General features: G+C 33.9%; 2 protein-coding genes across 2 annotated transcripts; both read left to right on the forward strand.

The window, feature by feature from the left end:
* Positions 1 to 819: 819 nt before the first annotated feature.
* LOC113852710 (probable DNA helicase MCM9) lies at positions 820 to 11,007 on the forward strand. The gene is made up of 20 exons (XM_027483056.1): positions 820 to 950; positions 1,028 to 1,130; positions 1,221 to 1,320; positions 1,420 to 1,558; positions 2,508 to 2,574; positions 2,918 to 3,092; positions 3,827 to 3,926; positions 4,939 to 5,036; positions 5,312 to 5,377; positions 6,061 to 6,153; positions 6,741 to 6,857; positions 7,408 to 7,480; positions 8,525 to 8,591; positions 8,722 to 8,803; positions 8,984 to 9,105; positions 9,183 to 9,250; positions 9,784 to 9,893; positions 9,978 to 10,025; positions 10,101 to 10,253; positions 10,696 to 11,007. The coding sequence occupies exons 1-20, from the start codon at positions 820 to 822 to the stop codon at positions 10,773 to 10,775; spliced, it is 1,992 nt and encodes a 663-aa protein (XP_027338857.1). The 3' UTR covers positions 10,776 to 11,007.
* Positions 11,008 to 11,681: 674 nt separating this feature from the next.
* On the forward strand, positions 11,682 to 13,080 carry LOC113852745 (putative F-box protein At3g16210). The gene has a single exon (XM_027483105.1). It carries the CDS (start codon positions 11,705 to 11,707, stop codon positions 12,884 to 12,886), a length of 1,182 nt encoding a protein of 393 aa, XP_027338906.1. The 5' UTR covers positions 11,682 to 11,704; the 3' UTR covers positions 12,887 to 13,080.
* Positions 13,081 to 13,735: the final 655 nt, after the last annotated feature.

Raw genomic sequence — 13,735 nt, forward strand, 5'->3', positions numbered from 1 at the left:
ACACCATTTAACAAGTTGTGTTTCTATGTAACTAACCAAGTTACATAATAATGAGTTCATGATTTTTGAAAAATCTTTAATTAGATTTAAGTATTTATAAATGAAGGATATTTTTATAGTGGTATAAATATAAAAATTATTACACTCAATTTAAATTTTTTATTTAATTTATATTTAACTTTAAATGAGAGGTTCATATTGAATATAAATTTTTTTATATTTATACTAATGTGAAAAGATACTATCTTTTATAAATAATAAAATTTTAATAAAAAATAATAGTTAATTAATTATTATTAGTTTTAAGAATTAATATATTTATTTAATAAAAAAATTTATTTATTAATTCTTGAATAATAGATAAATATAAGTTTTTTTTTTTAATTTATAGACTCAAGTTTAAATATCGATAAACATAATAATGTTAAATATATAATGAGAGAGTTTTGATACCTGTAGTAATTATACTTAGTTTCCACGTAATTGTCTAAAAAGAATTACATGTAGTTTAGATGAAAAATAAAATAAAATATATATATATATTATACTTCAAAAGCGTTATACTAATATAAAATATAAAATAATTATATTCACATTTTTAAGAGATAAAATAAGAATAAAAAATAAAATCGTGTTGCTTTAATAAAAAATTTAATGAAAAAATAATTATATTATCTCGTTCAAACGTAACATTAAATTTAATGACATCATATAAAGTTTATTTATTTTAATTGTACAGAGACTCCCTTCAATGATGTTACAGAATAAAGTGGCGCCTTCAGTCCTTTCGCGCCCAAACGACTGAGACTGTGCAGAAGCATGGAGAACAGCGCAGATGCAGATTACTGGAAGAAGCCAATGGCGAACTTTCTCATACGTTACCATTCCGACCAGCTGCGCTCCATCGCTTCTTCTCCTCATTCCAACCTTCACTTCCCTCTTTTCCTCGAGTATGCAAATTCTACTTCTTTACCCCACCCCTTTTTCTGCAAAATTCATTAATCCTCTTTCTCTTTCTCTCGTTCAGTTTCGCAGAGTTGATGGAGGATGATCCTCGTCTTGCCCGTCTCCTCTTTGCCCAACCCAGCACCTACTTGCAAATATTCGATGATGCTGCCCTTTGGGCTCATGTCTGTGTTTCTCTCCTTTATTATTTTTATTTTAATTTGGAATATATAAAGGAGGAAACTTGACTTGATTTGTGTTGTGGGTCATGTTAGAAAATCATATTGGGAGATATGGCTGCTGACAAAAATGGGGTTGAGAAAAGTTTCATCCATGTTCGTATTAATATCAGTGGCTCACCCCTTGAATGCCCTGGTTTGCTTTTGATCACTGCTTGTTTGCCACAATACCCCTCATGGACCCTGGCCTCAGATGTTGATTCGTGTGTGTATTTTGTTTTGCTTTATGTATTAGAGGCTTTTCCAAGCATAGGACGTGTTCGAGTGCAGCACCGTGGAATTCTTCTCTCTCTCAAAGGGATTGTAATCAGGTCTGGAGCAATCAAGATGCATGAAGGAGAGAGGAAGTACACGTGCCACAAATGTAAAAACAGGTGTGTCCTTCTATTCCCCCACGGTTCGTGAAAAAAAAAAAGATATATTCTTCTAGTTTCTATGTCTAGGAAATTACTACAGGATCATATATTTTATTACTTTCTATAATCCTTTTTTTTTTCTTTTGTTGTCTTCTTTGTTCTATTTTTCTCTCTTTCCGATTAAAAAAACTCCCTTTCATTATTTGCAGGGTAAGGATATATATCATTGGTTAATTCCTCTGTGAGAATGTTGCAAGTATTACCGTACTAGTAATATTAATAATTGTGTTGTTGTGGTACAGTCTTTTTTACTATGCTATTATTTGTGAGTATATATTCAGGACGCTTACACAATTCTAATTCGCTCACATTCACTGTCTTTCACAAAAACTTGGTTCTCTCTCTCTTTTATTATATGTTATACTTATACCACAGGAGCTCAGTACTCGGGAGAAACCTTTGCTTCCTGCCTTGGCTGTGCAACATTTGAGCTCTTTCTCTTGTTGGCTGGCAACTTTCCAGTAAAAAATTTCAAGAATCTTATCAAAAAGCATCTCAAGCTAACATCTCCCTTTGTTGCTTTTGAACCACAAATTCCAATATGTTTCTTTTGACCTCTCTAGTCCTCCTGTCAATCTCCTACTAGGAGAGTAGAAACTTTTATTTGATCTGGGCAGTTACAGTCTTGTCAAGAAGTTAAACTATCTCTTAAAGATCATTGAATCAGTTATATATGTAACTAGCTTGGTGCATATGACATGTATGCCCTGGCATGAGGGAAGTGCTTGAATATTGTAAATATTAACTGTATTAGTTGTACACTTTTAACACTGCTATTGTGGTACTACAGGCTGTAATTAAATTCTCACACTGTGTGTGTGCATAAAAATTGGTAAATATATTTGTTTTATGCCCATGTACCTCATGATAAGTTTGTTGTATATCAGTTAACAAAGCATGTGTGCAGCTTCACAGTTTATCCTGAGGTAGAAGCTCGAAACTTCATAAGTTTACCTCCAATATGCCCAATTCAGGTATCTTCTGCGTCTATGCTTTATGTTCTGCATTTTCTTTCAATATACTGGGACATATGCCCCAGTTCGTTACCCAGAAATAAATAAATAATCATCTATTATAAAATGTAAGATTAGCCAAGTGTCACATTTAGAATTTGCTTGCACTATGTGAAGTTTCTTGCCATGGGTCAAGGAATTAGTAGTTCAACTTTCTTAGTCTACAAAATTTCTGAGATGTTGAAAATTTGATTTGTAAATTCTATCCTTTCAATATTTATGTGCTCATTTTTCTGTAAATCAGATATTAGTATCCTCCCTCTTTCATTTGGTTATGCTGGTTATTTGTTGCTCATAATAGCAGAAGTCCAATCCCTGTGGAGGCACAAAATTCCAGTATGTAGAGAATACTATAGTATGCCATGATTATCAGGAGATAAAAATTCAAGAAAGTACACAGGTGCTAGGTGTTGGGGCAATTCCTCGTTCAATTCTTGTCATCTTGAAGGATGATCTTGTTGATATTGTTAAAGCTGGAGGTATTTAGTTCAACTCAAATTTTTTAAAACTCTTGTTTGATGTACACATTGTGATTTAACATTTGGCCTGCTCTAGGTTCATTAGTATGATGTACACATTTGGCTTGCTATGTATATGTATTTATTTGTTTTGATTCTTCGCAGTATTGGACTATTTAATTTGGACATTGACTTTTCAGTAGAAAATGTAATTTTCTTGCAGTAGTTTCCTGAATATTTGATGGTCTCTAGCAAGAGAATATTGACAATTTTTTTTTGCTAATTATTAGAAGACAAAAAAAAAAAGTTTTCAGGGAGTATTGCTTTTAAAATCAGATTGGAAGTGTTAATAGCATATCCTTTTGTTAATGATGGCGATGAAAGAAATAACATAACTTGCTAGTCCTTCTGCTGCACTATAGACAACATGCATTATCTTTTTCATCTAAAATGACAAACTAAGAAATGCTCATGGTAACCATTCATGTAGGTAAAATTAGTAAAATTATTGTGAATGTATTAGACAATATAATACCAAGTTAAAATGGTTAGGCAAGTTGCAGGCTACAAGCTGAATTGAGAATGGGTGTTCTTGGTGTTAGCTCACCCTTGCAAGAATCCTAGCCTTTGTCCCAGCCATTTTTGCACTAGCATGTGTGTTGCCCAGGGAAAAAAAGGGGCACAATGAATTCATAAACGCCATATTTGTTGTTAGATGTTGGTTATGAGGGACTGTAATTTCTTTTTACCTGCAGATGATGTGATTGTCACCGGTCTCTTAACAGCAAAATGGTCTCCAGAGTTGAAGGATGTGCGCTGTGACCTTGATCCTGTACTAATTGCCAACAACGTAAGGTGAAAAAGAAGTTTTCACTGTGTTTGCCATTAAAAAATTATTAAGAAATAAAACTTTATTGTTTTTGACATATTCTATTTTGGTGCTCTTCAAAGAAAAGTTAGGTGAAAAGTATATTTATATGTGCATCTTTTAAGTTGTTCCCATTTCTCCATAATTTATAGACCATGTAGTGATACCCAGGGTTGAAATGTCAATCTTTTCTGGTAATGGTCTTCCTCTCATCATGCTCTTTTCAGGTTATTCAATTGTTAGTCTAAGAATCTTGTGTAGCTTGGTTTGCCATTCCTTCCTCATGTTCTTTTAACTAATTACTGGCTTGATATGAATCTCACGCACTCACTTTCAAGGAGATGTTATTCTTTTCATTGTTCAAGTTACTGCTTATAATGACTTCCAATTATGTTTCTGTTTCTATCATTCCCTAAAGTCCCGGATGTTAAAACAACTATTCATGCGCAGATGCACCTCCTATTTTCTTAAGATTTTGGGTGGACTGGGTTTTTGACATGGTATTAGGCTTAAAGCCCTGTGACAATTTGTCTATATATAGATCAGTACTTGTCATCCTCATTCAGGAAAAGGTAAATACAGGAGGTAGATGAGCCAAAGCAGCGCACCATTCATGCAATGCTTACCCCTCGCACCACTATCTTCTAAATCTCCTTTTATACCTTCAATCAAATCCTTTCTTTCCCTTATTCACTTGTCAATTCTTTTATGCTTGGGGTCCATTGGTGAATACCCCTTCATCGTTTCCTCATTGCTCCTGGCTACTGATTCTCCACTCTTTCCCTGATTTCTCTTAGAGTAAATATTATTAATAGCCAATAGGTGGTCTGTTGGAAATTAAGTTTCGCACATTTTAATATTTTTAAATGAAGCATGGATTAAGTGCTTTTTTCAGGAATTGAATTTATGCTTTAAATTGTTGTCATTTACTATGATCCAATGGAAAGAAAGCAAAACCCTGGTAGTTTATTCTGAATTTTACTTTCCTGTGTTTGTCAGGAGAATCAATGAACTGAAGTCAGAAATTGATATTTCTAATGACACTGTTATGAAATTCAAGAAGTTTTGGGTTCATTTCAAAGACGCACCTTTAAAAGGTGGTATTCTGATAACACACCTTTTAGTATCCCTAATATCAATTAAAATATACATTTTTTGAACCTCTTGTGTCTCTCCCAGTGTTTATGATTTTATATTGTCCATAAGAAACTGAACTGCACAAGATAGCATAATTCATCACGTAAAATATAAGGTCCACCTCTGCCTACACTCCTCAAATGCCAAATGACTGCAAAAGTTTTCTGAAATGTTATGTTTTATGTATTATATTATGTGAAATGAAAACTTCGAAGACCTTTTCAAACTGATCCAGGGAGGAATGCTATTCTGCGAGGAATTTGCCCACAAGTATTTGGCCTTTTCACTGTCAAGCTAGCTGGTAAACACAATCAACCCAAGGTTTTGGCTATTTACATGTTCACCTTGAAATCCATTGGATTTTAATATAGGTTTGATACATGCTATTTCAAAGCTTTCATCTTGGGCTTATGGTTTCTTTTGAGGATTTACTTTGACATATTTATGGAATCAATGCATGATGAGGTCCCTTGATGCACAATTATTTTGCAGTACTTGGAAATGGGAAGTCTAAACGAATAATTTGGATAGAATCAAACTTTCAATTGATCAAGTACTTGGAAATGGGAATCCTAAGGATGAAGACATGATCTTGCTAAATTTCATTGACTTTCATTTAAAAGAAACCTTCTAAAGATAGTAATAGGAAATACACGATATTTAAAAGAGTTTATAAAGAAGTTAGTCCTTGGCAGGACTTAGATGGGCAAAGGAAGTGCAATGCGAAGACCTTCATTTATTTTGATTACAAATTCATGTCAGTGACCTTTAATAACAAGGATAAAGACTTATAGGTATAGATCTTATGGTTTGTTAGTATGGATAAGAACATGGGAGGATTTGTTCTTCTCAAACTGACAATTATTCTTTTCATTGGACAAATTATCAGTCAGTCTTTTTCTTCTTTAACTGAAGATTTCCTTTTCTGTGAATTGTTATCATATCACTATGTAAACACCTTGTGTGTTTTGCTTCTCCAATCAGTTGCATTAACACTTATTGGAGGTGTGCAACATGTCGATGCTTCTGGAACTAGGGTAAGAGGGGAGTCCCACTTACTCTTGGTTGGTGATCCTGGTATGTAATCCACTGCTTTTACTATTTCTGCTGCCACCACCAATAATTCTGTTACTCCTATAACTTTTAAAAAGTCTGTGACCTGGATTATCATTTAATGCATGATGAATACTACACTAAATACTATCATACTATACACCCTTGAAGATAACATAAAGTAGACCAAAAACAATGTAACAATGTGACTTCTACCAGTCTTGTCATGACAGGTGGCAAAGCTCTCAGTTAGAGGTGTAGCTTAGAAGCCATCTAATTGCTTAAGTTCTTTTGTGGTGCTTCAGTTATGCCACCTTTAGTATTTTTAATTAATATGAAATTTCTACATGCTCATCACGATACAAAATGTCATCAAAGTATTTCTATGTTAGGATTTATATTATTAAATTCCTGTATGCTGTTAAACTGCCACAAAAATTGGATAATTCTTCACCTTACAAATTGAGTATGTGTTTGCAATCTATCAATTGCAGCTTTCTTAATTATATATTTGAACTCATGTTGACTTTCCTGCAGTATTTACCATCAAATAAAGAAAAAAAATTTAGTCCCAATTTTCTCTCATGTTTATATTTGACTGTTTGTTATAGGCACTGGAAAATCTCAGTTTCTGAAATTTGCTGCAAAATTGAGCAATCGATCTGTTATTACCACTGGGTTGGGAAGCACTAGTGCGGGATTGACTGTTACTGCAGTGAAGGATGCAGGTAAATTTCATACAAGTTTACACAGAAACTGATTCTTTTACTGTCGTCCATTCTTAGAAGTAGTACCTATTCTATATCTGTCAAAATCTTTTGTTTCTGTCCGAGTTCATCTCTTGCTGTTAAAGCTAGTTTATTGAAGTACTCTTCAGTTAACTTTTGGGGTTTCCCTTATTTGATAAATCATGTTCTAGTTCCACATGCTGTCGTAAATTATGTTGAACATTGTTTATGAACCCTGAACATAAAGGAATTACTAGGTTGTCTTGACTTTTTAATAATATCTTTTTGTAGTTTGCAAATGTTCTATAAAGGACTTTTTGTTTATGCAACATGTATTTTTTGAATTCATTTCTTAAACTTTCCTCTCAATGCATATTCTGATTGACAAAAATAATGATTATTATTGTTGAAGTTATAATCTAGCATTCCAAGTGTACTTTAATTTAATCATACTTCAATTATTTAATTGGTTACACAATCCAGCATGCATGGATCTCCATGCCTTGTAGATGGTTTTACTCAGTGCAAAGCCGATTTATGCAATCTTTAGGTGAGTGGATGTTGGAAGCTGGGGCACTTGTTTTGGCTGATGGAGGATTGTGTTGCATTGATGAATTTGATAGGTAAGCTTTAGTGTAATTGGTTTAGTTTTTGTAATTTTCAACGTTTTTCCTGGAGATTTAGTCCTTGACCAAATGTTGTATGTGGTCAAGTATTATTCCAGTTTTGGAGATGGAAAACAAAACAGAAAATGATATTCATAGTTAGAGGTTTAAATTGGATATGTATACGGTAAATCTTGTGTTGATAAGAATTATAAAACATTTTCCTTTAGTTTTTGGTCATTATATTTAAAGATTTGATTTTTGTGTCTATTAACAAAAAATTTTTCATTTTAGAAGTAGTGCCTTACAAGGTTGTTAAACTCGAGAGATTATGTAAACTTGTGAATTGTTCGTAAACTCGAATCATAAACTCTTACGAGTTTACCTCATTTAAAAATAACATTTAAAAACTTATAATGAAATAAATTTCAATAGTAAAGTTAAAATCATACTTAAATAGCCAAATCATATACTGATAATGTGATTTTGGGGCCATAATTATAAATGTGATGTTTCACAACTTGCGGAGAGGGGAGAAAAGTGGTACTCTCATTCCAAATGCTGTTATGTTATGAAAAAAATGTGATTTTGCCTTTGTTTTGTTAAACTCGTACAATCGGGTGTAAACTCATGAGTTTACCCAGGTTTACGTGAGTTTATCAAAAATTGAGTTTACATGCAATTTGACACGATTTCCTTAAGTTTAACAACCATGGTGCCTTATCCAATTGAAGTTTCTTCTTTACCGTTCATGAATGACACAACAGAGCTTGTGGCCAGAAATGAGTGTCCTTTGTTTTAACAAGAACTGAACTTTCTAACTGCACTAAGCCACTAAGTTTCTTCCATTTTGAAATTCAAAGACCTGGAGAATATTTATATTTAATTGGTTCTAATTTTCCTCTGCCTCACAGCTTCAATACTCTTAAATTGGTTCAGGCAGTTGGATTAGACACTTTAATGAAACTCGAAAGTTCAGATTTAATGGAAATTCTTGCTAAAATGTATGTTTTTTATTTAGCATGTTGGAATTGGATATGAAACTAAAAGTTCTTTTGACAGTATGAGGGAACATGATAGAGCAACAATACATGAAGCCATGGAGCAGCAGACAATAAGTGTTGCCAAGGTAGAATGTTTGGGTGCATTAAACAAAATCTAAATATGGCTTTAGCTTTGTTCAAAATGCAAGTGAACTTGCATTGGTAGATTTTTGGTAAAACTGTGTGGCTACTGAGTCATTTTCTTGCTTTATCTAGGCTGGTCTCGTAACAACACTCAGCACTAGAACAACAGTATTTGGCGCCACAAATCCCAAGGGACATTATGATCCTGATCAACGTATCACTTAATCAATATATTAGTTCAATACTATTCAAAATTGATGTCAAACTACGGTCCCTATCACTCTTCATGTACAATTTCAAGGGCATTGAGCTCTTTCCTCTTGCTGCTAGGTTTTTGTCTGAAGTAGTTTACTATTGCTTGAATTCAACACTTGTCTGACTTAACACAAGGTAGCTCTGTCTGTCAATACAACACTCTCTGGTCCTTTATTAAGCAGATTTGATATTGTCCTTGTGCTCTTGGATACGAAAAATCCTGAATGGGATGCAGTAGTTTCATCACATATTCTTTCTGAGGTACACTTGATCCCTGTACAATGCATACAGCTTCCTATGGTTAAGATTATAGTACTCATATGAAAACTAATATCCAGGCAGAACCGGATAGAACCAACAATGATGAAGATCTAGCAAATATCTGGCCTCTTCCTACACTCAAGAGGTAAGATATAAGGCTGACCGCAACAGATAGAAGTTAAAAAAGAAAAGTATTTGAACCTGTCTTGTATTTATGTTACTCTCTTTGGTGCCTCTCAATTCTCTGTCATCTTTAAACTTTGTCAGCAATTAGAATTTAAATATAAGTGCTCTTCTTTAACTTGATTTTGAGCTCCATTGCTTCATGATTATAGTTAGCAGTTCAAGCTGCTGATAACCTACACTGATGGTTGTTGTACTCTAATCTAACTTCCTTTGCATATCTGATTTTTTTATTTGTGTTCCATTTGTTTAGTGTACTTTTGTTAATTTTAAAAAATAATGTTTAAATAACATAAACAATTTCTTTTCATGGACAAGTAATGGAATATAGTGACTGTAGTTGTGTGCAAAATTCAATCTCCGTTGATTTCCTTTTGTCCTGTAGAATATTCTTTAAAACTAGACAGATCTGGTTTTTTCCGAATTTCTAAGTTTAATATTGATAGCTCTGTAAGAAACTCTCGATTACTTATAATACTACAAAGAATCCTGCAGGTATATACACTATGTGAAAGAAAATTTCAGACCTATCCTTACAAGGGAGGCTGAAATGGTTATATCCAGCTATTATCAACTTCAAAGGAAATCTGCAACATATAATGCAGGTTTGACCTAGAAACGTCATTCTCTAAATTGAATATAATATTTATCAATTTGTCAGTTTCTTTAATTGCGAATTTGCAATATAGCTAGGACAACTGTTCGCATGTTGGAAAGTTTGATACGCCTAGCTCAAGGTATGTAACTGGCACTGGATGAGGCTTCTCTGGTCAACTTATCCCTTTTATGTGCTTTAACTTTATATGTTACAGCCCATGCTAGGCTGATGTTCAGAAATGAGGTGATTCGACTAGATGCCATCACTGCAATTTTATGCATAGAATCCTCCATGACTACCTCGGCTATTGTGGATTGCATTGGGAATGCTCTGCATTCCAATTTTACTGACAACCCTGATCAAGAATGTATCCTTGCTGTCTTTCTTTGCATAATTTAGCTTTACATATAGTTACTGCAACATTGACAACCAAGTCTTATCCTATTAAACGGGATCAGGCACAAGGGTCAATTGACAACTTTGGGTGGATCCTATTGAAAAAGAAAAAATAAATCAGAAAAGCTACTTGTGTTGCTGAAGTTTTGATGCCCTAATTTTTTTCTCTGACATAAAAGCGTGATACAGATAAGTAGTGTTCTTTAGTTTACATGGGAATTTTTCATGTGATCTTTTCACATAATAATTTCATTCATCTTAGTCAAAAGAAATCATCAATTTTAGAGGTAACAAATGCATCTAAGTGATCTTTCATTTTGTGCATAGCATGTAACATTCTTGTATTGTGTTCTATCCACTCTCCACAGCTTTTTTATTGCTTCATCAAGAACTTCTTTACTATACAATAACAGATGCGAAACAAGAAAAATTGATCCTAGAAAAATTGGGATCAATAGATGACTTTTCTGATATGAATAGCGTGGAGGACTGAAGGCAAAGAAAGGAAAACTAAATGGAATAGTCATGAATTATTTTCGCTGCCAAATGATATAGATGCCTTTCTTGCCATCGCTCTGTTTATAGTTTGGTTTCTTGAGTTCTTATGATTATGACTCAGTAGTTGAACTCTTCTTAGATGTATACTTGACAGACAGAGAGTCAATTTTAACGACAATGATTCTGTTAACGAGTTGCCTTGTAGCAAATTATCTAGTTTCTTTCCTCATGTATATGAATATGTTCATAGAGTTACGAGCTTTTACGGATTACAACAGACCAATTCTATCGCAAGATTCCAGAAATTACAAATTGAACTTCTGACTAGTAAGTATATCTGGTAATAGAGCCAATCCCTTTCTCCTTTCAAGGCCTATTTAGTACTCATGTTCTTGTAGCAAGTTACGCACCTTTTCATTTTGGATCAATTTATGTTTTCTTTACTTGGGGTAGGGCTCTATTAACACGACATTATCTACGATTTGATTTGCCTAAACTACCCTCAATGATTTGGTTTATTTTATTTTATATTTATGATAATGAAATACTTTTTAAATATAATTAAATCTCAGGTGCTTATACAAAATTTAATGATAATGATGTTTGAACACATGTAAAAACAGACACCGAATGATGCTCTTTTTTTCTTATTTTTTGAAGTTTTGATGGGATTTGGAGACAGAGAGAGAGAGAGGGGTAGAGAGAGAGAGAGAATTTGTATAAATTATAAAGCATAAATATACAGAGTTCATGTTTGAATTTGTGGTGTAAAAAAAAAAACTCATTCAATATTAAAAAAAGTTTAAAACAGAAAGAATTGAAAGGATAGTATTGGTATTGGCCACAAAAGCCTCGTTCTTCCCCCTTACAAATACATAACCTAAGACAGTGAGTGAATGAAGGAAAAAGAAATAGGCATTAGAAATGGTTGGGAATGGAAATGGAAATGGAAATGGAAACAGCAAGGATGGGTTTTTACCAGACGACGTCCTCATCAACATTCTGAAAAGGGTTCTTGTCAAATCCTTAATTCGATTCAAATGTGTCTCCAAAGATTGGTTAAACCTCTTACAAACCCCTTATTTCACTGAACAACATCTTCACCACTCTTCCCACAACAGCACCTTTCTTCTCCTCCAACGAATCCCTCATTCATTTCATCGTCCTTCACTAACCGCTTCCGAGTGTTTGATTGGACCCGACTTTACCGTTCACCATCCCCAATTCATCGATTTCACTTCACCCGATGCTATGATTGTTGGTTCCTGCAACGGCTTGTTATGCGTTAGACACTCCAACTACAAGCTTTCCCTTTTCAACCCAGCAACAAGGCAAATCAGACATATACCTGAAACCCTAATTCACGTCAAAAGCTGTTATTACGTTGGATTTGGTTTCAGTCCTGTTGTCAATGATTACAAGATTGTTAGAATTTCGCTCTCTGAGTTGAATGATGAGGATGGGATTGTGGTTCTTGATAACGTTAGGGTTAATCGAGCTGAAGTGTATTCTTTAAGAACCGGTTCTTGGAAAGAGATTGATGCCCTCGTTTTGCAAAGCCTGGGTCTTTGGTCTAATTCTGTCACTAACAATGGTGCTATATTTTGGCAAGCCACCATGACCGAATCTGATCATGAATTTGTGATTTCATTTGACATTGCAGAGGAAGTGTTTACCCTGTTAGAAGGTCCTCCAACTTCACCTGCTATTTGTTATAGCCATGTCCTTGCAGTTCATAATGATAAACTTGCTATGTTTCGCTATGCTGTTATTGGGAACTATGAATCTTGTTCCATTGATTTGTGGGTGTTGGAAAATAATGGTACATGTGCTGTGGCTGGTGAGAGTTGGATTAAGATGTATAGTGTGAGGCCCCTTTCAGGAATTTTGTATCCACTGAGTATTTGGAGAGATTTAATTGTTTGCTGGGAAGAATCCGGTGGATATGGCGATGAACACGGGGGAGTGAAAATTGCTCTATCCTTCTTCAATCCTTATAGCAATGAATTGAAGAAACTGCCTTCCCATAGAGAGGAGTATAGTTATGCTTCCTTCAATTATGCACAGAGTCTTGTCTCAGTTGGCAATGTTCATCATGAACAGTAATATTCATATTTCATTTCAGTGTCTCTATGTTTATGGAGTTTGATTGAAATGTTAGCTTATAATGCTACATAATATAGACTAGACTAAGTTATGTTATGTTGGTGACTCCATATATGGTTTACAGAGTTTACAGAGGGGTTCATGTATGATCTATAATGCATGATGTGTGATTTTAAATGAAGTTTTGAGCAATCTTTTTTTCTTTTTTGTCTCCTTTTTTACTGAATGTTTTGATATAACTGATATGTTCAACATTGTTTTTCTAATATAACCCAAACTTCCTTTATTATCATCGGCTGGATTATTGTTCCACTTGAAGACGGTCACTTCTTATTTCAAGCCTGGAGAACTAATTATGACCTAAAACTGAATAGAAGCACATTTGTATAATTTTTGTTAGCATACAACATAAAGTAAAAAATGAAGCATGATAATATATTTAGATACATATTGGAAAGGATATTTAGCTTGCTAGCTATATCTCAACGGAAACTGTGGAAACCTTTTCACATTTCAGGTCGCCCTCAATAATCTTTGGGTGTTCTGTAAGTCGTGTCTTTTAAGATTTTACTCCTAAAATTTGTTTGGTGAAATGTGTTGTAGATGATCTTGGTACAAGTACTCAAAATTGATGAATTGAATTCCCAATTATATTAAAAAATATGTGTAACACAATACATCATTAATCAAAGATTAGCCGAGCTTCACGTAAACCTAAAATTTTCTGCATGGAATCAAGCCATCAAAATCAAGCTTCTTTGTTGTTCCTTGACTTGCTTCAAATATGCATGTCAAGCCATGTAATAAAGTTTTTCATTTCACGCAATGGCAACAACTTGCATGGGGGCA

Source organism: Abrus precatorius, unplaced genomic scaffold (assembly GCF_003935025.1).
Source record: "Abrus precatorius isolate BTA unplaced genomic scaffold, Abrus_2018 Scaffold10, whole genome shotgun sequence".
Lineage (NCBI taxonomy): Eukaryota > Viridiplantae > Streptophyta > Magnoliopsida > Fabales > Fabaceae > Abrus > Abrus precatorius.